The sequence below is a fragment of the Chlorocebus sabaeus genome, chromosome 11 (assembly GCF_047675955.1).
Source record: "Chlorocebus sabaeus isolate Y175 chromosome 11, mChlSab1.0.hap1, whole genome shotgun sequence".
Classification (NCBI taxonomy): domain Eukaryota; kingdom Metazoa; phylum Chordata; class Mammalia; order Primates; family Cercopithecidae; genus Chlorocebus; species Chlorocebus sabaeus.
This window is the reverse complement of record NC_132914.1, coordinates 49,658,657-49,682,041: the sequence shown is the minus strand read 5'-3', so window position 1 is coordinate 49,682,041 and position 23,385 is coordinate 49,658,657. Positions and strand designations below refer to the sequence as shown.

General features: G+C 46.6%; 1 protein-coding gene and 1 non-coding gene across 3 annotated transcripts in view; both read right to left on the bottom strand.

Moving 5' to 3' along the window:
* Window positions 1-590: 590 nt before the first annotated feature.
* The window catches only part of ACVR1B (activin A receptor type 1B), a 45,714-nt gene continuing 22,919 nt past the window's right edge, over window positions 591-23,385 (bottom strand). The window contains exons 2-9 of one of the 2 annotated variants that reach the window (XM_008003308.3): window positions 21,888-22,127; window positions 20,838-21,086; window positions 16,238-16,468; window positions 13,460-13,627; window positions 12,284-12,440; window positions 10,695-10,819; window positions 5,671-5,801; window positions 591-3,684 (exon numbers count right to left, since the gene is read on the bottom strand). In XM_008003308.3, coding sequence (XP_008001499.1) covers window positions 3,559-3,684; window positions 5,671-5,801; window positions 10,695-10,819; window positions 12,284-12,440; window positions 13,460-13,627; window positions 16,238-16,468; window positions 20,838-21,086; window positions 21,888-22,127 — 1,427 coding nt within the window. In that variant the 3' untranslated portion in view covers window positions 591-3,558. The remainder of the gene's footprint in view (window positions 3,685-5,670; window positions 5,802-10,694; window positions 10,820-12,283; window positions 12,441-13,459; window positions 13,628-16,237; window positions 16,469-20,837; window positions 21,087-21,887; window positions 22,128-23,385) is intronic. The other variant, XM_073020761.1, reaches the window with a different exon arrangement.
* On the bottom strand, window positions 9,870-9,976 carry LOC119623920 (U6 spliceosomal RNA). Its single transcript, XR_005240022.1, has one exon. It is a non-coding gene; the product is annotated as a U6 spliceosomal RNA (small nuclear RNA).

Here is a 23,385-nt window from a genome sequence, read left to right as displayed (position 1 = left end):
AGGCCACACAGGCACCTGACAGGGACATAGCAGGGAAGTCGAGTGCCTGATGGTGAACCAGGGGGATCTTGCGGGTCTCATCTAAACTGGAGACTATGATTCTAGGATTTGTTATTTTAGATCCCCTCAGCCTAGAGAGAGAGGACATTCACACCCACCACACGCTGAGAATACCAGAGGAGTAACCACTGAAGACTTCCTCCTCGAAGTCACCTAAGCATCCCAGAATTCACAATTTCACTTCAGCTTAGGAGGAGGACTCATGCCTCTGAGACATGAGAGAGTGACTAACCAGGAGCATGACCCTCTTTTGTAAATAGGAAAAAACGTGAGAAGACAAATTCACGCAAAGCCCAATAAAAGGGTGCTTGGTGTCTTCTGTCCCTTACACGCCAGACCCACCCTCTAGGAACCCAAAGCAACAGTCTCAGGAAGACCCAGCACGTTGGGATCAGCATTCCTCTTGCTGGGGTCTGCTACAGCTGGTGTGAGCACCAGACCCCGACCTTAGAACATCCACCCCATTCCCAATTCCCGACAAAAACTGGGTGGCCGCACTACGTATGTGGGACAGATGGCACCAGAGAAGCTCTGTGAATAAAACTTTTAATAATGTACAGCAGAAATTGGACAGGCTCATTCTTATATTAAAACAAAAGATTTCCTATATTACAATTTATTTACATTTGCATACTGAAGAGGTAAAGTGTCTAAGTGGCTATTTTACAGTCCTTTCTAATAAAATGTACAAAAACAAACAGAAGTACCGAGAATGCCGTTCGGGGGCCTTTACGGCGACGTGAGAACGGGCTTGGACTTGGTCTGTGAATCTGGAATCCAGAGGTGCAGGTAGCACTATGGATCAGGGTCAGCCTCGGGGGCCAAAAACACAGCTTCAGTTTCTCCCCAATTCTCGCTTAGTGTTAAAAGTGGCAGGGGTGGGTGTGGGAGCTTCACAAAGACCTGCTCCGTCTTCCCCAGAGGTGGAAGAGCTGGACTGTGTGTGGGGTCAGGGCAGAAGGGCCACCTGGGGAGTGGGCTAGTGGCTTGGGAGTGGACATGTGTTGGCAGATCCCAGAGGCTACCTGTGACTCTGGGCAGAGGAGTCTAAGTTCCATCATCACCTACAAACCGCCAAGGTTCTGCTGCAGGCGGGGTAGGTGGGAGGTCAGCAGGGGTAAAGACGGTCCCCCCAATGACACCATGGTATTTAAACGAAATTAGTGGCCAGTAAATTGGCCCAAATGTTAGGGGAAGATCTCCTTTAATGCAAGGACAGAAGCAATAATCAGGCAAATAAATAGAAGGGCCAGGAGCACTGGGGAGCCTGAGGGCAGGGATAGGGCTCTCCTTCCTCCACAGGCTTTGGCAGAGAACTGCTGGGTTGGAGGCAGAGATGCTCCAAGGCTGCATACACAATACACCTCCCCTGGGGACAGGAAGGGGGCTCAGAATGAATGCAGTGATTTGGGGTCTCACCTGGGATTCTAAACCCCAGGTCTCATCACCCTCTGGTCTCTTTGTGGAGGGGGTTGTGGGGGTTCCTCTTTCTTCAGTGATCTTCTGTAAGAACAGTAATTCTAGGCTCAAAAGGGTCGTAGAACCAATTATGAAACCTTCTGGTCTCACAACAGGCATCTACTTACTTGAATCAGTTCTTTTTACAGTGCTCCAGGAGTAGGACCCAAGCATGTCTTGCTCACAGATGTATTCCCAGCACCTGGCACCCAGCAGGCACTTCATACACATTTGTCGAATAAATGCCTGGAGAGGGTGCAACCAGCTGGACAGTGCACGAAAGGGCCTTAGAGCAAAAACCACTCATGGAATTGAGGGTGGGGACAAAATGTGAGAGAGACTGAGCCCCAGGGCAGAGGAACTCTCACTGCTGAGTGGAACAGGCTCAGGTGCAAGGACAAACATTTCCAGTGTGATTGAGCTATGTGCGTTCAATTGGATAATTTTTTTTTTTTTTTTTTTTTTAGGGATTTCTTTAAAAACAAATAGATTGAGAGGTAATCACAGAGATGGTTTTCCTTTTACAAAAACTTAATATTTAACAACATTAAAAAAAGTTAAAATCCAAACCCTCCCAATAAAATTAAAAAAAGAAATCAAACCACTCCAGTTAAAAGTTATGGCTTCAAAGTTATTATATACCTAAGATATGCTGACCAAATCACCACCCACAGCTGTGCTTCCAGGCTTCGTTAAATACTATACTCCGATTAAATAACATGTTTGGCTCAGGCTGTTCCCTTCAGTAGGGCTTCTGAAGTGGATGCAAACCTCTCACCTTCCCTCCACCCTGATCAGACAGTCCAGTAAAAGAAGACCCATGCAGATGCCTCCCTCCCACCCCGGACTCCCTCCCCACTCCTTGCCCACCCTTCCCTTCCCCACCCCAAACCTACCACCACCAAAAATATACACTGCTGTTTCCAGGATCTGGGAGATGAAAGACAGATGTGACATTCCAATCTGAGTCCCGAGATCTGGCTTCACATTCCTCGGCCCTTCCTCGATGCTGCTGAGGATGATGCCCTTGGGCTGGCTCATTTCCCACGGCTGACACTAACACCCAAGACTTCTGCCAGGATTCCTTCCCTGCCCATCCCACCCACCTCCCTCATATTTTGGCCCAAAAGCCTCTTTTGTCATGGACAACTGGGCCAGCTTTGGTTCCACAGTCTGAGATGGAGAAGGAGAGCTGTGCTGAAGCTGGGGTGGGCAGAGCAGCCTGCTGAACACAGTACCACTGTGGCATGAGGGGCTCTGGGGGAGGGAGAGACCTCCAGGGAAGGGCACCAGGGAAACTAGATGCTGCTCACTACTGAAAAGAGGCACCAGCACGCACGGACAGCATGACGACCACACCCCCGACCTGCACATGCACAGAAAGCTCAAGCAGGTAAGTGCGCACCTACAGACACACACACACACACACTCGCGCACGTGTAAGGGCATGGCACGAACCAGGCACAACGGGGGACGCACCTCGGCACATGCACACACGGCTGGACAGACAAGCGGCAGATTCCGTCTCCACTGGCAGTCCCCCCCAGCGTCCATCCCAGGGAGGAGAGGAACGCGCGGCTCAGAGCTGCCTGTGAGAGGGGGCTGCACTTCTGGTTCTTCCGGGCCACCTTGGTGTGCTGTGGGCTAATCCCCGAAGGAAACCCTCAGCGTAGTTTAGCACTGGCAACACCTCGGCTCCTCCGGCCCCTCTCAGGCCCCTGTCACTGCTCCTGGCCATGTGCCAGATGCACCGGGTTTTGCGGGACTTCCCACTACAACCAGTTCGAGTTGTGGCATTGAGTTCTCCACACAATTTGCTCTCAAGAGTCTCCATGCCATTAGGAGGTAAATAGAAAAGGTGTCTGTCTCAAACCCAACATGGGAGTGAGCGAGTCTCCCGGGCTCTGTCCCTCTTGTGGGCCAGGGCTCCTGGCCACAGAGGGCTGGGCAGAAACGAGAGGTAGGCCTCCATCGTACGCTCGACGCGGCAGCTGTACGTAGTTCTCGCTGCCAGGAGCTCCGTGTGGAGAGAGGGAGCAGTTAGATCTTCACGTCTTCCTGCACGCTGAGCTGGGAGAGTGTCTTCTTGATGCGCAGGGCTGTCAGGCGGGCCGCGCCGTTGGCATACCAACACTCTCGCATCATCTTCCCCATCACCCGCAGCGCCTGTGCAGAAAGACCCAGGAGCCATCAGCTCGGCCATGCCCTGGAGAAGCCTTTCTGGTCCCTAGGCTCTCATTCATTTCCCTGCCACCTCCCGCTCAGTGCAGAGTCTGGCAGATCCACCTCCACCCGCTGGCTGACCTTAGGGAAATGTTCTGCAAGGCTCCCTTGTCTCCTTGGCTCTTCCTTTTTTTTTTTTTTTTTTTTTTTTTGAGAAGAAGTCTCGCTCTGTCGCCTGGGCTGGAGTGCAGTGGTGCGATTTTGGCTCATTGCAACCTCCGCCTCCCAAGTTCAAGTGATTCTCCTGCCTCAGTCTCCCCAGTAGCTGGGACTACAGGCACGGGCCACCACACCCAGCTAATTTTTGTATTTTTAGTAAAGACGGTGTTTCACCATGTTGGCTGACCAGGATGGTCTCGCTCTCTTGACCTTGTGATCCGCCCGCCTCGGCCTCCCAAAGTGCTAGGATTACAGGCATGAGCCACCGCGCTCGGCGGCTCTTCCTTTTTAAGGGACAGCTTGCACAAGTGAAAGGCAAACGCTGCAGCTAAAGGCCAGCTCTTCTGGTCTCACCTGCCCTCTGAAGCAAACCCTGCCCTCTGAAGCAAACCCTGCCCTGAAGGTTCCAAGGAGTGCAGTGAGAAATGCTGCTCTATGATGCAACACGAATGCATTAGCTAAGATGCAATTCTGTTCTGAAATGCAGAAATGCCCTCTAGTGGTTAGACCCTTTAAAGGCAGGGCCAACCTCTACTTCACTAGGTAAGTTCTGGGGCTCTAATGGACAGCAAGGTGACTAGAGTAACAATACTGTACACCTGAAATGTGCTAACAGTGGGTCTCAACTGCTCTCACTACACACACAGACAACAACGTGAGGTGACAGATGTGCTCATTAACTTGAGTGTGGTAATCATGTCACAATACATACATGTATCAATTCAGCACCTTCATTACAATTTCATTTGTCAATCACACCTCAATAAAGTTGGGAAAAAAATAAAAGGAAATGCAGAGCCACCAATGAAAAGGAGGTCCATGAGCACTCAGCTAGGCAAAGCCTGTTCCTCTGAACACTCTTAAGACTCTAGAATTCCATGTTTATTAGGACGTATGTCACAAACATGTCCTCATACCGATTATTCCCACCAAATGTTGTTTCCCCCACACCCCGGATTTCATCTGCCATCTCTTCCAAATTCACATTCTCCATCCCAATCCCAACCCTGTCAAACACATCACCTCCTCCCTTCTGAGTTTCTGGAAAGACCACTTTCCTCACAGGCATGTCCTCCTCCTCTGTCTGGTCTCAGGGCTTCTCTTATGGACACCTCCTCCTCACTCTTCCATGAAGCTCAGCTCAGCTTGGGCTCCAGCACTGCTTTCCTAGCTTGGTGTCTAACAGTTCTGGGTTAAGTTGTCACTCGTTGACCACCTCCCTCATCTGTGTCTTGGGGACAAAGCCTTTTTCTTTTTCTTTTATGAGACAGGGTATTGCTCTGTTGCCCAGGCTGAAATGCAGTGGCCCAATCATGGCTCACTGCAGCCTTGACCTCCTGGGCTCAAGCAATCTTCCCACCTCAGCTTCCCAAGTACCTGGGACTACAGGTGGTGTGCCACCAAGCCTAATTTTTTATTTCTTGTAGAGGGGGGTCTCCCCACATTGCCCAGGTTTGTCTCAAACTCCTGAGCTCAAGCTACCTTCCTGCCTCAGCCTCTCAAAGTGCTAGGATTACAGGCCTATGCCACCACACCAGGCCCAAAGCCTTTTCTTTTACTAGGCTGTGAACTCCAAATGGCACCCTACAGGGTCCAGGGAAAGAGACTGTAGCTTCAAAGGGCTTGGTATATGTATAACAGCACCTAATAGTAAATAATAACTGACACTCTCAGGGGGCCCCTCTGGAGCCTGACCCCATTGTCAAGAAACCCTTTTCTAAGGTGGAGAAATCAGGCTGATGGGAAAGCCACAGGAGGCCAGCTGCTTACCTCATAACTCTGCCACCAGTTGGGGATGTTGGGACGCAGCTTCTGATCACATACGACCTTTCGCATTTCCTCAATGGAAGGGTCAGAGGGCACTAAGTCGTAATATGGCAGCTGATATTCTTCATGGACTCCTGGGAGAAAAGAAAATATCTACCTGAGTTATCAACAGCAGGAAGAGATTACTCAGAAGCCAGTGACAAAACCTACATTGTGCTCTGTAAATACCACTACCCCCTAAGGTTCCTTAGAAAAGTTAGTTAATTCTAAGTATGGAAAAAATAAACATACAAGAGGGGCCGGGCGTGGTGGCTCATGCCTATAATCCCAGCACTTTGGGAGGCTGAGGCAAGCGGATCACCTGAGGTCAGGAGTTTGAGACCAGCCTCGCCAACACGGTAAAATCCCGTCTCTACTAAAAATACAAAAATTAACCAAGCATGGTGGCGAACACCTGTAGTCCCAGCTACTAAGGAGGCTGAGGCAGGAGAATCACTTGAACCCTGGAGGCAGAGGTTGCAGTAAGCAGAGATTGTGCCATTGCACTCTAGCCTGGGCAACAGTGCAAGACTCTGTCACAAACAAAACAAGACAAAACAACTAACAAAAAGAAATACACACAAGAGTAGCCAGGAACATTTCTTTCATAGCCAAAGCAAGGAATCTATCAAAGACAACTGGGGTCACAACAAAAGGCACCAACTTGATAAGCTCCCAACTGGCCAAAGATGGGGACCTTTAAGTGACAATAAGATGAATAACTTCAATGGAAACAAACATGTTTAAAGTCTAAAAAAGGAAACCTCAGTCACCTCTGCGGGAGGCTAAGAACCACCTCATTATTTTGAAAAATGGTAAATAAGTGGAAAGAATCAAGTATTTTTTCTGTGTCTTCTATTCCAACTATATATCATGGGAACCAAATAGATATGCAGGGGAAGTAATCATTCTCTTAGTTTTGGACAACATCACCATGGCACGTTAACAACACAAAAATAGAGAACCAACACTACGCAACTTGTCACGGATGGAAGGACAGAGGGAACCCTGTGTCCCCGAACCCCCAGAAATGATTCTAGCTGCCAGAACTAACTACCAATTCATAGGAAATACCAGGAAGAGTAGAATATGTGAATTCTACCTAGGCAATCTGCAAAATCTAGCCTGGGAAACTCTACAGGACAAATGACCTGGATTCTCCAAAAAAAACAGAGTGGGAAGAAAAAATGAGGGGGAACATGTAGACAAGAAGAGATGTAAGAGCTGTATTCATCAACTGCAGGGGATAAAACTTACTGGAACCCTGATTTGAACAAACTGCTTTAAAAAATTAGGAGACGGGGGAAATCTCAACACTGACTAGATGTTAAGTGATATTAATGTTTGCCAGGCACGACGGCTCACGCCTGTAATCCTAGCACTCTGGGAGGCCGAGGTGGAAGGACTGCTTGAACACAGGAGTTCAAGACCAGCCTGAGCAACATGGCAAAACCCTGTCTCCACAAAAAATACAAAAATTAGCAGGGCAGGGTGGTGCACCTGTAGTCCCAGGCTACCCGGGAGGCTAGAGTGGCAGGTTCACCTAAGCCTGGAGAGGTGGAGGCTACAGTGAGCTGAGATCGTGCCACTGCACTCCAGTCTGGATGACAGAGTAAGACTCCTGTCTCAAAAAAAAAAGAATTTTTTTTTTTTTTTTTTTTTGAGTGTTTCACTCATCACCCAGGCTGGAGTGCAGTGGCACGATCTCAGCTCAATGCAACTTCCACCTCCCAGGTTCAAGCGATTCTTCTGCCTCAGCCTCTGAGTAGCTGGGATTACAGGTGCTTACCATCACCCCCGGTTAATTTTTGTATTTTTAGTAGAGACGGGGTTTCACCATGTCAGCCAGGCTGGTCTTGAACTCCTGACCTCAGGTGATCTGCCTGCCTCAGCCTCCCAAAGTGCTGGGATTATAGGCGTGAGCCATGGCACCTGGCCCCTAATGTTCTTTTTTTTTTTAAGACAGAGTCTCCATTGTTGCACAGGCTGGAGTGCAGTGGCGTGATCTCGGCTTGCTGCAGCCTCCACCTCCTGGGTTCACGAGATTCTCCTTCCTCAGCCTCCCACGTAGCTGGGACTACAGGTACACACTACCACACCTGGCAATTTTTTTGTATTTTTAGTAGAGACGGGGTTTCATTATGTTGGCTAGACTGGTCGCAAACTCCTGACCTTGTGATCCGCCCACCTTGGCCTCCCAAAGTGCTGGGATTACAGGCATGAGCCACCGTGCCTGGCCTAATGTTCATTTTTTAAAAGTGTGGTAATAGCATTGCATTTTTTAAAGTCATCTTTTAATGCTACAAACTTAAAAGATTTTCCATAATAAAAAGATAATTTTAAAAAGCCAATTTAGGCCAGGCACAGTGGCTCACGCCTACAAACCTAGCACTTTGGGAGGCTAAGGCAGGTGGACCACCTGAGGTCAGGAGTTCGAGACCAGCCTGGCCAACACAGTGAAACCCCATCTCTACTAAAAATATAAAAATCAGCTGGGAGTGGTGGTGGGCGCCTGTAATCCCAGCGACTCGGGAGACTGAGGCAGGAAACTGGCTTGAACCCAGGAGGTGGAGGTTGCAGTGAGCTAAGATTGTGCCACAGCACTACAGCCTGGGTGACAAAGAGAGACCCTGTCTCAAAAAAATAAAAATAAAAAGCCAATTAATTTTTCTCAAGCCCTTTTCCAGAAAAAGAAAAGCAAGCAAGCAAACAAACAAAACCTGCTGTCTTGAGATAGTAAGATTTTTTTTTTTAAGTAGAGATGGAGTCTCTCTTGCCTTAGCCTCCTGAGTAGCTGAGATTACAGGTGCCTGCCACTACACCCAGCTAATTTTTGTATTTTTAGTAGAGACAGGGTTTCACCACACTGGCCAGCCTGGCCTCGAATTCCTGACCTCAGGTGATCCACCCACCTTGGCCTCCCAAAATGCTGGGATTACAGGCGTGAGCCACCATGCCTGGCCTTTATGTCTGGCTAATTTTTTTATTTTTGTAGAGATAGAGTTTCGCCATGTAGCCCAAGCAGGTCTCGAACTCCTGGCCTCAGACAATCAGCCCACCTTGGTCTCCCAAAGTGCTGGGATTACAGGTGTGACACAGTGCCCAGCCTGGGAAATATTTTTAAATAGAGAATTGGACTTGGTAATTATCTAAGGGGTAGTTACAGGCTTAAGTCCGAGTTACTAAAATAGTTATGTGACCTTGGACAAATTTCCTAATTTCTCTGTGACTCATTTTCTTCATTTGTAAAATGGCGATGATAATAGCACCTACTTATTACTTACTTGTAGTAGTAAAGATTAAATGAGCTTACACATAGCAAGTGGTGAATAAATGTTAGTATTATATATTTAGCCTCAATCTCTGGATGTCATAAGAAGAAATAAACTTATTAACAGTTTAAGACCTGTGTGACCAGATTTTTCTTAGTCTGTTTTATTTGTTTTTTTTTTTTTTTTTTAATTTTGAGATGGAGTCTCGTTCTGTTGCAAAGGTGGAGTGCAGTGGCTCGATCTCGGCTCACTGCAACCTCCACCTCCAGGGTTTAAGAGTTCTCCTGCCTCAGCCTCCTGAGTAGCTGGGACTACAGGCGTGTGCCACCACGCCCTGCTAATTTTTGTATTTTTAGTACAGATAGGGTTTCACCATGTTGGCCAGGATGGTCTCGATCTCTTGACCTCGTGATCTGACCACCTTGGCCTCCCAAAGTGCTGGGGATTACAAGCGTGAGCCACCGTGCCTGGTCTCTTAGTCTGTTTTATCTGCATATACTGATCAAAATTTAAGAGGTACAATTCCGTGAATACTACCTGGGCATTATTTCCATAATTTGGATTTTACCAAACATGTCATAAACGGAAGCTGGAAAAGGGTATTAATATACAAAACAGTTCTGCTGGAAGACTTGCCAGATGTTTTCTAGATTAGATTTTTTTTTGTGGGTACACAGTAGATGTATATACTTATGGGGTACAACATGAGATGTTTTGATACAGGCATGCAATGCATAATAATCACATAATGGAAAATGGGATATCCATCCCTTCAAGCATTTACACTTTGTGTTACAAACAATCCAATTATATTCTTTTAGTTATTTAAAAATATACAATTACATTATTGACTATAGTCACCCTGTGGTGCTATCAAATAGTAGGTCTTTAAAAAATATGGAACACTTCAGGAATTTGCATGTCATCCTTGCGCAGGGGCCATGCTAACCTTCTCTGTATCGTTCCAATTTTAGTATATGTGCTGGCAACGTGAGCACTACCAGTTTTTTTCCAACCACTTTCACTGCCCTGGAATCTCTTATATCACAGATAAATGGCTGAAGGTAGGGCTCTAGAGGTCCTGGAACTTGATCAGGTGGCAGAGTATGTGGAAATTATCATAAAATACTGATATACTAAGTTGACAATAATAAGTGTTTCTGCTAAATCTGATACTATTTCTTACTGGATTCTGTCATGAATAAGAAGTTGCAAATGCCAACGATTTTTAACCATGGGAGAAAAAACTCACTTTAAGAAAAATCTATGCACTTTTACAAATTTAGAAACTAGCACTATTATTTTAACAATGAAACAGCAAGGTTTCCCATGAATGTGGCTTGGGAGCCAACGCATTAGAACATACTGCTTCTGACGTGAGAGACCCCTGCATGAATCCTGTGCTATTTGCACCTGGGGCACTCCCTGCCACAGACTAATAAAACAATGTTTGTTTGTTTATAAAGCCAAACGAGCCTTCAGAATGGTTACCCTAACACATAACACTATTCAACAAGCTGATCCCCGAAGAATAAACACACCCTAAGCACAGCTGCCTCCAAGGTTCCACACCTTTGATGGCAACTTTAAACGATGATTCAGGCTCTGGCAACAGGCATCCAACAGGTTGTAAAAAGAAAGGGGGCAGTAAAACAGCTTTGGGTGATCTAGCGTCCTGGAATGGGAGGTAGGAGCAAAGGCAAAAAAGAAAGGTACCTCCAGAATTGCATCTTCGAGCAATCTCCCAATATACAAGCCCGAGGGCATAAATATCAGCACATTTAAAGGAGTCAAAGTGTTTCATATTAATGGTTTCATCAAGTACTTCAGGGGCCATATATCTGCAATAGCAAAACAAACATGGTCATGCACAGAAAATGACGACTGCTCTCTTTAAATCAAAGTATTGATTCAGGGGCCCTCTGAATGTGGAAGAATATCATCCTGATAAAGTCCCTTGGGGCAGAAGAAGTATACACATATCTTCATTGCAAACTCCCATGTTTTAGATTTGATTCTAAACACTTCAGCACAGATTTGGCAATACCAGGCTACTCTAATGTGTATCTCTATTTTTAACTATTAAGGTTTGTTTATTTGGCCAGGTGCGGTGGCTCACGCCTGTAATCCCAGAACTTTGGGAGGCTGAGGTGGGTGGATCACCTGAGGGCAGGAGTTGGAGACCAGCCTGGCCAACATCGCGAAATCCCATCTCTATTAAAAATACAAAAAATTAGCCAGGCATGGTGGCGGGCACCTGTAATCCCAGCTACTCGGGAGGCTGAGGCAGGAGAATCACTTGGACCCAGGAAGTGCAGGCTGCAGTGAGCTGCAATTGTGCCACTGCACTCCAGCTTGGGCAACAAGAGTGAAACTCCGTTTCAAAAAAACAGAGAGAAAAGATTTGTTTATTTGAAGCATGTTCTGACTTCTTGGCAGAAGTACTTGTAATGTGGGTCAGAGAGGCAGTAACAGTACATAATATTTGGTTGATACCAGAGTCTTTCACTTTATTGAATGTAGTCACAGTGATGGGTTGAGCTTAAGTTTCATTCTGAACTTGTTTTATCTTACCTGACTATAGATACATCAAAATTAATTCTAGAGGTGGTCAGTGGCACCCTTAATGACTCTGAGTAGTAATTATGAGTAATTACTAGGATTCCAGCCACCCCAGCCCCCACAATAAATCAGGGGATCATCTTAATGAAATTCATTTAGATTCAACAAACAGATTTCCACCTCTTCCACTCTATTAAAAGGCGGTCCCATTTCCAACTCATGAAGTCAATTTGCAATCACAGCTCCTTACTTCTTACCTCACTTCTACATGAAGTGGGAAGCAAGCCCATAATCTTGAAGGGTGCCCCAAATCTCCATCCTAGGTTACCTCTGCTATAGTTTGGCAAATCTGCTCTCCAGTCCCTACGCACAACATGCTCCCTGCCTCCTTCACGGCTCTCTGCACAGGAAATGGCAGTGTTTTCCCTCTTTCCCTAGCCACACCTGTTGCCTGCTATCCTTCTAAATCCTGCTTCAGATTGTCCTTCTCTCTGACCTTAATACCACCAACACCAATGTGCATACAGTTCATGGAGCTGTGCTCTCAGTACTTGTATCTGTTAGATGCAGTGGTGTAACTTTCCAATGTGGGGAGTGCATGTTCAATTCAACTTTCAGTGGGCTGAGAACAAGGTCCTCGCCTCCTTTTTCGACACCTCCTTCTCCTGTGCATATGGGAAACAGCACACATGGGATACTCAGTAGAAGCTGCTTAGCAAGGGCAGAGGCCCAGGCTCTCCTACCGTTTGGTCCCCACCCTCTGATTTGGGGCAATGTCGATGGTGTCAGTGACTGCATCGTGACGGACAGCCAGGCCCAGGTCTGCTATGGCACACATGCCATTTTTCTTCACCAGAATGTTCTTTGACTTTAAGTCTCGATGAGCAATTCCAGGCTTCCCTGGCAGAGAAAAAAACAGGGATCTTTACAGAGAGATGATATATATGTTAAAAGCATAGACTCTCCAGCCAGACTGTATAGTTTTGAGTCCTGGCTTTGCCTCCTGCTAATCCAGTGACCCTGGAAAAGTGACTTTACCCCTCTGTACCTCAATCTTCTCATCCATAAAATCAGAATGACAGTACTTATTTCATGGGACTGTTGTGAGGATTAAATGCATTAATGTAGCTGAGACCACAGAAGGACGTGTATTTAGCTAATATTTGTATTAATATTTACTACTACTACTCGTCTTCCCTGAGCAAATATGCTCAGGTATAGAAGTGCTGAGGGACTGAAGGCAAGTTGCTACAATGCCTCCTAGTTCTCAGAAGGAAACAGGTCCGATGATGAGAACTGGCATTGCACAGGCTATAGGAATAGGACCCAACTTTCATGGGTGATTTTCCATTGTGGCACTGGTCAACCAGGCATCAGGGATCACACCTGCCTTTGGACAAGATCCAGGATCTCCCAAAGAGCTGACATGACAGTCAACAAGCAGCAGAGCTTCAGGTCTTCTTCCTCCAGGAAAACCTTCCCAGATTAGTAAGGCCCAGCATCTAATCCACCAGTGGCCTTTAAGCCAGCTGTCCCCATCTATGAACATGAAAATCACTAAACTGATGTTCCCAGTACACTGGTTTATCTTTTTACTTCCATCTTTTCTCATGTCTACTGTGGGATTCTAAGATGATTACTCCTTCATAACAAATGACTACATCAAGCCATTGATTGACAAGTAGCTGAATATTGATATCATAGGGTTCCTGAGGGAGTTCTAAAGACAGAGGTGTAGGGAACACCCTGTAGATACCTCACTTAAGTGAAGCTCAAACCTCCTTTCCTTTAAATTAAACTAGAGTTCCTGAGGTCCAGCCCCAACTTCCTCAGTGAAAAGAAATTCTAGGAACTAAATCAGGATGGTGCGGACCTTTCATGCCTATGTCACTTTGCCGCTCCCGCGCTAGTCCACTCACCTTGGGTGCCCACAATCTCCATGTGCAGGTGTGCCAGCCCACTAGCAGCAGACAAGGCCAGCTTAATCATCCCCTCAATTGTCACTGTGTACCGATTCAGATAATCAAACAGGGACCCGTGCTCATGATAGTCAGAAACAAGCCACAGCTGTGTCCAGGTGCCATTATCTGCAGAGAACCACACATGAGTTCCAGAAAATGCGTAACTATCAGCAAAACGGTGAAAGTTGGTAAGGATGAGTGTGTACAATACAAAATCCAGTTAGACTCCCGAATTCACATTTCCCACCTCCAAGCCCCCTAACGCCCCATCTAGCGTCCTTTCATTTATAGTGGTCTACCAGTTTGGGACCTCAGTAAGGACAGGGGACACCATTTCTTTCTTAGGATGGCTCCTGATTTCTTTTAGGTGAGCTGTAGGATTCTGAATATTATGTCAAATTTGAAATATGAAATACTCAGGAAAGAGGAGGCATATGCCTAGGGAAAGTAACAGCTATCACCAGCTTTGTCTGCAGCACTGCTTTGATCCTGACCAAGACTTGCTCACGGGCACAGGAGAACCACAATGAGCTGGATCCACCACCACCAAGCAGGAAAGCCTTGGAGGGCCTCCTGTGTCCCAGCGATCCTCTGAACACAGCCCAAACACAGCACCTGTCTCATCTGTAATGTTTCTTTTCAGTCTGTTGTTCTTACCAGGCTATGGTATTTCTGTGAGAAGGAAAGATCTCCTTTATGCATTACTGGATTCCAGGCCAAAAAATGCTTTTCAGTGCATGAACAGCCCACTTCCAAGTATTCCCAGAGAGGCATCTCATCCTTCAGAGGAGCAATGGAAGGTAGAGTGCATACACTTTATTTTCTCTTTTACACTAGGGACAGCAAGGAGGAAGAGAGCAGGAGGAGGGAGAAAAAGAAACACCAAAGCCAGGAATCGAATTAAGCCACACCATTGTCAATAGGAAGATTGGAAATTGAGTTGAAATCTCCCAAATTCCAGGCTGGCGCTGATTCCAGGGCACCATACTATATATACACCATGTTAAAAAGGCAAGAACGAGGGAGTCCGATTGTTCCCCTTCCCTGGCCTTAATGTGGGTTTTGAAAGCCAGATCCCTACCCACACAAGCTGCCAGAATCAATAAAGGGAATGGATCCTGGAAACACACACATCTTCGCTTCTCTTATCACAAACAAGGGGCCCACCCAACACACTGCTTCTCGCACTCTAACCAGTCCCAAAGTCCTGAGCGCCCTCCCAATACGTTTGAAGAGAAGACATGATTTGATCCTTTTAAAACATGTAAGATTTAAACTTTACCAAAAGGTGATAGTATTTTAGACACTAACTTCTAAATTGCACTGTGCCACAGGAGCAAGCCATGTTACAACTGCTAGAGAGACCCTTCCACAATGTGAACCAGCCATTCATGGCATCCTCTCTGCACTCCGGGTGCCACTTCCCCTTCTTCCTGGGAGCTCTGTGAGGGGAGGGACTGTGTCTTGCTCTTATGCGTGATGGTCCAAGCAGCCAGCAGATGTCTGGCCCACAGCAATCAATAAATGTTATAGAATTAATTAAAGAAATTATAATTACTACCCATTATCTTCAGAATGGAATACAATCCTCTCAGAAAGGCCCCTCACAATCTGGCCTCTGCCTGTCTCTCCACCCACAGCCATCCAAGTTACTTGCAGGGCCCCAAACACCTCAACTTCGCACAGGTCTGCAGTGCCCTTCCCTGCAAGGAAGGTTTTTCTTCCTGAACTCTTGCCACCTTTGTCTCCATTGGGCTCAGGTGTGAGTCAGCCCCAATTTGTGCTCAACAAAACAACTCATGTTTACCTCCTCTAATCACCCTTACTCGTCGTGCTTTCCTAGTCAATGATGTCCTCAAACATAGGGAGGTGCCTGGCACATAAGACTCAAAAACTAAAGCAATAAAAGGGATAGGAAGAAGGAAAGAAGAATCCTCAGGGACAGGACTGACCAAGAGCAGAGTCTGAAGGCCACTAGGCGACACTTTGTGGACTGTATACAGGCTTTTCTGTCGTTATCCTTCCCTGCCAGGGTTGAGGCCACAATTCCTCATCCTAGTGATTTTCTTTCTTTTTTCTTTTTTTTTGAGACAGAGTCTCACTCCATCACGCAGGCTGGAGTGCAGAGGCGCGACCTCAGCTCACTGCAACCTCCAGCTCACTGCAACCTCCGCCTCCTGGGTTCAAGCAACTGGCCTGCCTCAGCCTCCTGAGTAGCTGGGATTACAGGTGCGTGTCACCATGCCCAGCTCATTTTTGTATTTTTAGTAGAGATGGGGTTTCAACACGTTGGCCAGGCTGGTCACGAACTCCTGACCTCAAGAGATCTGCCTGCCTCGGCCTCCCACAGTGCTGGGATTACATGCGTGAACCACCGTGCCCAGCCCATCACAGTGATTTTCAAAATAAGCTTACGGAACCCCCTGCAGGAACTACACTGGAGGTGGGTTTGGGAGAGTGGAGAAAGAGAAATTAAGCAGGTAGGGTGAGGGGATGTATCTTGTTTATCTGAGTAAGAACTCCTTGTTTATTTGCTTGATAACCTGGATTTCTGTATAAGCTTTTCATGGAATAAAAGGCTCCACGCCTTAAGAAAAGCGTGGAAACCTTGACCTTACTCAAGTTCTCTTTCTACAGGTTACAATGATGAAGGCAAACAGAGCTGTGCATCCCATAGCTATGCACTTTCTCTGGCATTCTCCATCTGGGAATGCTGTATCCAAGCCCAGCCCTTACCTTTATTGTCAGCGGCAATAAATCCAAGGATGTTTTCATGGCGCAGCATGACCGTCTGGTATATCTCTGCTTCCCGGAACCAAGACCGTTCTTCACGAGAAGAGAATATTTTCACAGCCACATCACCACCCCTCCAGCGGCCGCGCCATACTTCCCCAAACCGACCCTTGCCAATAATCTCTTGTAAAACGATGGTTCGGGCCACTGTGCGCTGGACAAAGAGAGGTAACCCTGTGGACCAAAGAATGGGAAGAAACCTGACACTGCAAATTTGACAAATTTTCCAACTCCCACACTAATTGGCACAATGGAAAGACCCTTAACATGGGGTCTTCATCCTACACTGGTGCATTAACCAGGGAGAGCTGCTGCTGCTCCTGCACGTTTCCAGGTAATCTACCGGAGGGCTGAGCCAGGCGGAGAGATGGGCAAAGAGTGAACACAAATGGGAAACGTGTATGATTAGCTACTCCTTATCTACGCAATTTCTCCTCTCAGTAAGCATGGATGACAGATTTGAACATAAATGTTTGACCAGATTTACCGACTCTTCAGCCAGCCACCTGCGGGCCGATCTACCCACATCTGCTTTATTTTGGTGGAGGAAGGAAAGAGGGCAGAGAACATGAAACTGGAGGCTCATGTGCTGGGGGCCACCTTCTGGCTGTTCTGCTTATTAGCCACTAGAGGGCAGTGCTGTGAGGCTCATGGGTTCCCACCTCCAAAGAGAGCAAAGCTCTGCTCGCAAGCACAACTCCGGAGGTAGAATGGAGGACTATCTATGTTTAGTCTAAGATTAATTTTACTGTCTTTATAAAACTCAACATTGCTTCATCTGACTCATTCAATGTATCTCTATGTATCTAATCATCCTTACCATCACAACTGACTCTTAACTCTCTTACTCCCACCCCCAATCAAATTAATAAATATATTATTAATCCCTAGGTCTGATAGATGGGAACTACCATTTACTGCATGCTTACTATGCATTAGGCTCCATGCTAAGGGCTTTACATAAATTATCTCACTTCCCCAAACCACCTGGAAGGTAAGGCACTGTTATCATTCCCATTTTATAAACAAGAAAACTAAGGCTCAAAGAGGAGGTTACGTAATATTCAAATTCATACAAGCAGTTAAGTGGCAAAGCAGGGCTTAAAATCTAGGACTGTCTGACTCTATAATCTATGCTTTTAATGACAACAGTATAGAACCACCAAAATGTTTCTCAAATTAGCCCCCGCCTCTCCATCTCTGTCCGCCTGTCCTACTTTTGGACCTTCTCTAAAAGACTTCCAACAGGTCTTTTGCCTCCCATCTCAGCCTGCTCTTGCCCTGTGCACCCACACACAGCCCGCCTCACCCCACCCTTCCCAAAAGAAGGCTGGTAGTGAATGAATTCATCCTCCACACCACTGCCAGAATTCCTTCCAAAGAAAAAAAATGAACATTCGTTTCCCACATGGAAACTTTCAGTAGAAGCCCCTTACCTATAAGATAAAGGTCAGCCCTCAAGGTCCTCTACACCCGGGCCAGTCTGACTTCCCCCTGCTTCCCTAGCACAAGCACATCATGCTGGTCTCCTTATCATAAAGGTTCTTTAAACATACAGTGGACTTTCATGTCTTTGTCTTTTTACTGAAGATATTTTCATTGGCCTGGAATGTTCTTTGCCCTCTTGCCTCTCTTAAAAATTCCAACTCATTCTTTAAGACTCCTTTTTTATTTTATCTTTTTTGAGATGGAGTCTCGCTCTGTCACTCAGGCTGGAATGCAATGGTATGATTTCGGCTCACTGCAACCTCCACCTCCTAGGTTCATGCAATTCTCCTGCCTCAGCCTTCCAAGTAGCTGGGATTACAGGCGCCCGCCACCACACCCAGCTAATTTTTGTATTTTTAGTAGAGATGGGGGTTTCATCATGTTGCTCAGGCTGGTCTCGAACTCCTGACCTGAGGTGATCTACCCACCTCGGCCTCCCAAAGTGCTGGGATTACAGGTGTGAGTCGCCGTGACTGGCCTTTTTTTTTTTTTTTAAGACGGAGCTTTGCTCTTGTTGCCCAGGCTGGAGTGCAATGGCATGATCTGGGCTCACTGAAGCCTCTGCCTCCCGGGTTCAAGCAATTCTCCTGCCTCAGTTTCCCGAGTAGCTGGAATTACAGGCATGCGCCACTACACCCGGTTAATATTTTGTATTTAGTAGAGATGAGGTTTCACCATGTTAGTTAGGCTGGTCTCGAACTTTTGACCTCATGTGATCTGCCCACCCCGGCCTCCCAAAGTGCTGGGATTATAGGTGTGGCTGCCCAGTCTCAAGACACCTTTAAATGTGCCCTCCTCTGTGAGACTCTTCCCAACAATTCCTGTCTCTCTGATCCAATCCTGGAGTCAGACTTTTTTTTTTTTTTTTTGAGACAGAGTCTCGCCTCTGTCACCCAGGCTGTAGTGGTGTGATCTCGGCTCACTGCAAGCTCCGCCTCCGAGGTTCACACCATTCTCCTCAGCCTCCCAAGTAGCTGGGACTACAGGCACCCGTCACCACGCCCGGCTAATTTTTTGTATTTTTAGTAGAGACGGGGTTTCACCGTGTTAGCCAGGATGGTCTGGATCTCCAGACCTCGTGATCTGCCTGCCTCGGCCTCCCAAAGTGTTGGGATTACAGGTGTGAGCCACTGTGCCCAGCCAGGTCAGCCTCTTTCTAATCTGTCTAAAACTATATCACCCAGAAGGTATTCAGTATATACTTATTTAAATGAATTGAAAGTCATATGAGCAGCATGGACTTACTACTTTAAAAACCACATCATTAGAAACCTAACACCTTGGAAGCTCTGCATATTCTGAATGAAGAATATACTAAACCACTCAGAGAGAAATAGTTACTAAACATTTTGCTACAGATGACTAAACAACTACCATGGCCCTTCCCTTGTTTCAGCTGGCCTGGGTCTTAAAAATACTTTGGAAAACCCAATTTACCCTCCTCTAGCAGCAAATCAATTCCCACAGTCAGCCAGGAGGTTCTAACCACTGCCCTACCTCTTTCAACAACGAACGAGCCCTAGATTTTTACTGTTTCTAAAAATATGCAGCTTTTAAATACATCCATCATTTTGGTGCTCTCTACTGCAGAGCTTAATAAAAGCAAAGCCACTGAAATTCAGGAGATGTCACAGCTCAAAGTACTCCCATGTCAAGCAGAATGTCTGGGCATGACTGACGGCATAATTTCCCCACAGAACAACAGTCTTGTCCCATGTCAAGGAAACATAAAAACATGCACAAGTTCTCACAAATAAGATCCTCTGTGTTTTAGCTAGAATGGCAACAGTGATGTTTGTGGATGTTTTTTCTTTTATAAGAACGGACTTGAAGTCAAGAATTTGAGACTAGCCTGGGCAACAAAGTGAGACCTTCCACAAAAATTAAAAAAAAAAAAAAATTGCCAGGCTTGGTGGCACATGCCTGACATCTCAGCTACTAAGGAGACTAAGGTGGAGGATCTCTTGAGCCCAGGAGGTTGAGGCTGCAGTGAGCTGTGACTGCACCATGGCACTGCAGCCTGGGCAACAACAGAGTGAGACCATATCTAAAAAATAAAAAATAAAAAATAAAAAAAAGGAACGCAATACCACTGTCACAAAAATAATGGTTTATCTTCATTAAAAAAATTCTTTGCGAGGCGGGTGGATCACTTGAGGTCAAGAACATATGACCAGCCTGGCCGACGTGGCGAAACCTTGTCTCTACTAAAAATACAAAAATTAGCTGGTGTAGTGGTGCATGCCTGTAATCCCAGCTACTCAGGAGGCTGAGGCAGGAGAATCACTTGAACCTGGCAGGCGGAGGTTTCAGTTAGCGGAGACTGTGCCACTGCACCGCTGCCTGAGAAACAGAGCAAGACTCTGTTTCTAAACAAATAAATAAGTAAGTAAGTAAAAAAATTCTTCTGCATGTTGTTCACATTTAACAACTAGCTGAGCTATATACCCTGAGAAAATGTTTGGTTCATTTTCCTCATCTGAGAAGGACTTGGTCAACAAAAGGCAGTACCGGAAATAGTGCTGATGCTATGCTGGAGGCCCACACTGCCTTTATTTTCACCCCCATCAAAAACCCTTGGGCAACTGGTACAAGTCAATGATTCACCAAATCCCAACTCTAAGCTTTACTGGATGTCCTTAAACTCCCCTTGTGGTTGCTCAGAGATCAATGATTAGCTGTCACCACCTCACAGGAATCTGGCACACTCCTGTTTCTCAAAAGGGGCCCTGAAATTGAGCACTCCACTGCTCAGGTAGAACCAGCTAAATTTTAATAGATGTACGTACAGTTGCAAAGTTTAGAGAGGCAGAACTTCTGTAGTGGATAATTGTGTACTAGAACTTGGGAATCCCAGGGAATGAGAGATTTTCTGTGAACCCATTATCTTATCTTATTACACGTCAGACTCCAAAAGAAGGGGAACTAGGAAACCAAATGACTCAATGCTGGCAGAAACAAATGCAGTGCCCCCAGCCTTCTCTATAAGCACTCTATCCTTCTGGGAAACTGATTAAAGTCAACCACAGACATGATGCCCTGGAGAACTCAGTACCTGAGCCAGACCCTGAGGTGGAGAGATCGTAGACAAGATCCTGGAGTGTCTTGTCTTTGGAGAGACACATCTCACATGAGGGATCTTCCATGTCCAGTCTCTGGCGGTTGTGATAGACACGCTGATGATAGTTAATGACAAGGAAAACAATGATGATGATGAGGAACAGGAGGAACACCGGGCCGGCGATGATGCCTACCAGCTCCACCGGGCCCCACATGGACGGGTGCTCAGGCTCCTTGAGGTGACCTGGGTCAAGTGAGAGAGGAGAGGGAAAGAATGAGTAGTAAAAACAAGGGAAAGAGTAAAAACACCTCCCTCAAAGTGAAGAGTGAAAAAGAACCCTTTCCCTGTTGACATGTTCAGGCTCCCTTGATCTCTCTGATCTTCCTGGGCTAGTCTGTCTGCCTAGATGCTCTCAAATGCCCAACTTCTTTAGTTAAGGCACCTCTTTCCAGTCAAAGCCACAACCCACTTTGTAATCTCACGCATTTCATGATACATACTATCCCCGCCTCAGGCCCCTACACAGATGCCTGTTTCTGCTCTTTAACTTCCCACAGCTCCCCTAAGCTCCACTCTAGTTTCTCTCCTTCTCCTGAATGGAAGACTTGCAAAAGGGTGGTATGTGGTGCTTCTCAGCTTTGGTTACTGGCCTTTTTCTATTCTGGTCCCTTCTCACATCTGACCACCATTCTCTCTTGAGGAGTCACCTTTGCTCAGCTCTAGGGCCATCTCTTTCCGGATCACTCCCACATCCTCCCGCGGGAATCCCTGCCTGGTTCTTCCACTCCTCACCACTGCCTATGGCTGCTCAGCCACTACTCAAAACACTGCTGGCACCTCTGGGACTAACTTGAAAATCTGCTTCCTCCCCCTCTAATCTACAAAAGCAACTCCTGAGAAACCCCAGCCTTTGTCACCTTGGGGAGCATCCAAAAGGCATCTTTATCGTCAAACCAAGTGAGTGGGCAAGAGTAGAAAAAAATGAAGCGACAGGGTGCCCTACCTCCAAGCTGAGCCACTAGTCCAACAAGGGCATGCACTCACCACTGGGCACCCTCAAGTCGATCCTGTTGCAGTAGTCAGTGTAGCAGCAGTGGGTGTTGCGCAGGTCCTCTGAGCTCAGGCAGTAGAAGGGCTTCCCGGCAGGGACCAGCTCCACTTTGGGGATGCAGGTGCGCACATGGTGCTCCATCCCATCCAGATTGAAAATGGAAACCATGCAGGCCCCATCTGTCTCACACGTGTAGTTGGCCTGGAGGCAGCTGGTGCACGCACACAGCAGAGCTGCAGGAAATTGGGGAGCAGACATTGACATCAATGTGAGATCCTTTGCAGGTCCTTTTCCAAACTTAGAATATAATCCATTAGCATACTGGATGTTCCAAAACAGTTTTTATAGAGATGGGGCCAAACAGATACCCTTAACTGAGCACAACTTCACCTGTTTATTGAGCTTTTGAGGCTCCGCTATTATCCTCTAAGTGCTCTACTTTATGCCTGTGAGAGACAGAGGAACTACCTTTTCTTCAAATTGAGATGCCTGACAAGAGGAAAGCATCTTCCTTTTGGAGAATGTGGGGCTGCCCCCCACTTCATGCAGAGCCACCTAGGGTTCCTGGAGCTATCACCAGCCCTATCTCCCCCAGCAGGAACCAAGCACGCCCACGGCTTCCTGCAGCATGCATGCTCTCACACATTCTTTTGCTGCAATGCTTTTTTCCTGCCTAATTCTTACATATCCTTCAAAATTCAACTCAAATGTCACTTCTTTTGAAAAGCTTTCCCTGACCACTCCATTATCGTCCTCCTGCCTTTAGTAGTCCAAGTCAGGTGCCCCTCATTCACGAGGGCACAAAGGATATCCTCCAAAGAGGAGAACTTGAGTGCCTCCCTTGTGAAGTTATTGTGACAACTAAGTGAGATAATGCATTAAAAGTGCTCAATACATTTAACCCATCCTGAAAGACCCCTGGATAGCATGCACATGCGTTCATGTATGCGAGTGTGTGCACACACAATTTTTTTCAAACAGGCAGTGCACACAATCACCTCTGGGATTAATGAGTTTTGCTGGGTAAGTATCATACATAAGTGTGTCCCATTTGACAGGAAATTACTGCAAATGAATTTGGCGCCTCTGAAAGCTTCTTCAGCAGCCCTGGAATCTGAAATCCTTTATTTATTCAACTAACAAGAATAGCACAGACAGCAGCAGTTGGTTCTCCCCAACACTGTCTCCCAAGAGACTAACCTAGCTCTGACCTCTTGGCATGGGCTGAAGTGTTGCTTTGCCCACTAGAACACTGAGGTCGGGGCTCGGAAGTGCTGAAGGAGGCACTCACACATTGAGGGGTGAAGGTGGTGGGGGCCCAAGCAAGTCCCAGATCACACACTCAGTCAATACTATCTGGATAACAAGTGGCAATGCATTCACATTGTGGCCTCTGGAGATGAGACACTTATGGGCAGTCCCATGAAAAGCTACCCTGTCATAACTCACCGATTTAGGCTATACATAGTCTATCTTTGTCTCTTCCTCCAA